The sequence below is a fragment of the Glycine soja genome, chromosome 11 (assembly GCF_004193775.1).
Source record: "Glycine soja cultivar W05 chromosome 11, ASM419377v2, whole genome shotgun sequence".
Taxonomy (NCBI): Eukaryota; Viridiplantae; Streptophyta; class Magnoliopsida; order Fabales; family Fabaceae; genus Glycine; species Glycine soja.
This window is the reverse complement of record NC_041012.1, coordinates 34,632,876-34,635,241: the sequence shown is the minus strand read 5'-3', so window position 1 is coordinate 34,635,241 and position 2,366 is coordinate 34,632,876. Positions and strand designations below refer to the sequence as shown.

General features: G+C 39.8%; 1 protein-coding gene across 1 annotated transcript; it reads left to right on the top strand.

Moving 5' to 3' along the window:
• The first annotated feature begins 310 nt into the window (after positions 1-310).
• Positions 311-1,886, top strand: LOC114373816. The gene has a single exon (XM_028331357.1). The coding sequence runs from the start codon at positions 590-592 to the stop codon at positions 1,505-1,507; it is 918 nt and encodes a 305-aa protein (XP_028187158.1). The 5' UTR covers positions 311-589; the 3' UTR covers positions 1,508-1,886.
• The last annotated feature ends 480 nt before the right edge of the window (positions 1,887-2,366 follow it).

The window sequence follows — 2,366 nt, the reverse complement described above, 5'->3', positions numbered from 1 at the left end:
ACAACTTTTAATAATTTTGATTAGATGCGAATAATTCTATATGATTTCCTCACCAATTATAAATTCTTTTTAATGATAAAAATATTCAGATGAGTTGTCTCAAGAACTCACCAATATATCATGACAGACCTTAAAATTCATATCCTTAGCACACTTACCTTACATAAATGCACCATTTTACCCTCATTAATGTCTATCCGTTGGGTGAGCCATTTCACACCAAGTAGAAAAGACAATACAATTTTTTATTATAAAAAAAAAAGGAAAGTTAAAACTAGGAAGCAGCAACTTTGAATGGAGTAGCATATACATTTTTATTTACTCGTGCAAATTGCAAACCAAACAACGACCTCACCCCTGTTGTGCTATGTCGTATACTACTATGCCTCTTGCGCTTTGACATTGCTTTCGTATTCTTTTGACGATGCTTTAGTTTTTTCCCTCTCTCTAGAAGAAAAACAACACAGCGAGCCAACATAGAAAATAGAATATTCACAAATCCCTTCATATAAATACAACACCGCCACCACAAAGAGAAAAAAAAAAAAAAACTCCAAACAAACAACTTTTCTTTCTTTCTAATATTATTATGCCACAGGTGGATTTGGAAACGTTGGTTTCCGCCTGCGCCGGCGGTTGCTCCGACCAGAAAATCGCCTACGAGCCTCACGTCGACGACGGAGACCACCATCCGGACTCTCCGCCGGCGTCGTTCTGGCTCTCTGGCGACGCCGAGTACGACTGGTGGGACCGCAACGCCGTCTACCAGCGGAACGAATCGACGAAAGGAAACTCGATTGTTTCCTCAACGAACCTGAACGCTAACTCGAACAACAATTCTCAGCGATTCTCGAAGAATTTGAAGTCCAAAGCAGCGATAATCGGCTTGCCGAAGCCGCAGAAGGCATCCTTCGCTGACGCCAGCAGCCGCCGAAACCACCGGCCTCCGGGAAACGCCAGGCTGTTCCCGAAGCGGAGCGCGTCGGTCGGCGGAAAATTGGAAAACTCCGTCGCCGAACCGTCGTCGCCGAAGGTCTCGTGCATAGGGAGAGTGAGATCCAAGCGTGACAGAAATCGGAGACTACGAACTCGCCAGAGATCAATCTCCTCCACCGCCACCGCCACCGCCACTACCGCTTCCACCTCCATCGCCGCCGCCGTCGTCACGAGGCAAAAATCGACGCGGAGCCAGCGGAAGAAAACCGGTTTCTTCGAAAGCGTTCGCGAGATTTTCAGGTCCGGTCGAAGAGGAAAACCGGTTCAGAAACCGGATCTTCCACAGGAGGATTCGTTGTCGTCGTCGAAGAAGAAGAAGAAAAGGAGTTTAGGTAAGAAAGCGTGGGGAAGCACCACTGGCAGCACAAGGAGCCGAAACGACGCGTCGTTTGAAGAATCGGTTTCGAGTGCAGCGGCTCCTCCCGGTTTGGGTTCGATGAACCGGTTTGCGTCTGGGAGAAGGTCTGAGTCGTGGGGAGTGGGTGACTATGAAATCCACATGTCGCATTAGGGATTTGTTTTTTATCCGTGCCGTGCAATTTCGGTGACGGCTATAGTGGGCCCTTGTGGTTAGAGGGGTGACGTGGCAGGTTGAACAACGGTATCTGTGACTGTTAAAAAAGTGAGTAAGTACTATTGCACTACTACTGTCGTGTGTATGTAAGGTTGATAAAATGCAGTTTTCTTTCGAAGCGTGGTTGAATTTGCTGCTTCCTATTTTTTCTTTCTTTTTTTCAGCGTTTTGTAGATATGATTCATGTGATTTTTTTGTGCTTTGTTTGTATTCTATTTTTTCTTTCCTTTTCCTTATAGAAAAAAATTGTAATATACAAGAAAGAAGATCGAGTATAAGGAAGAAAAAAAAAGTGAATCACGTTACAATTTTTTAACGATCATAATTAAAAGTCTTTGGTTCTTTGATTTATAGTTTAGGATTTATAATGTATTTTAAAAAGTTTTGGTCTCTTGCGTTGATTATAGGATTAATCTTTAGTTCAAAACTTAATCAAACTTATATATTCTTTGCTTCTTTTCAAGAATATTTTTATGAGCATTAAACTCTAATTTTATCTAACAAATGAGTTATACTTATGGAGTATTTAATATATATTTTGATGACTGTATTTGATAACAATTAATTGAATTGACTAAAGAAAACAATACTTTCATGTTGTATTAATGAAATGAATTGATTTTCTCGTGATCCTTTTAAACTTAAAAATTCTTTAACATATTAAATTTTTTATTTTATGTATTATAAAATAAAAAATCATACTATCAATAGAACAACAATCATTTTATGTATAATTTTATATAAATAATTATTATAAAATGAATAAACTTAAGAATTAGTTGAACTTTTCATTGGG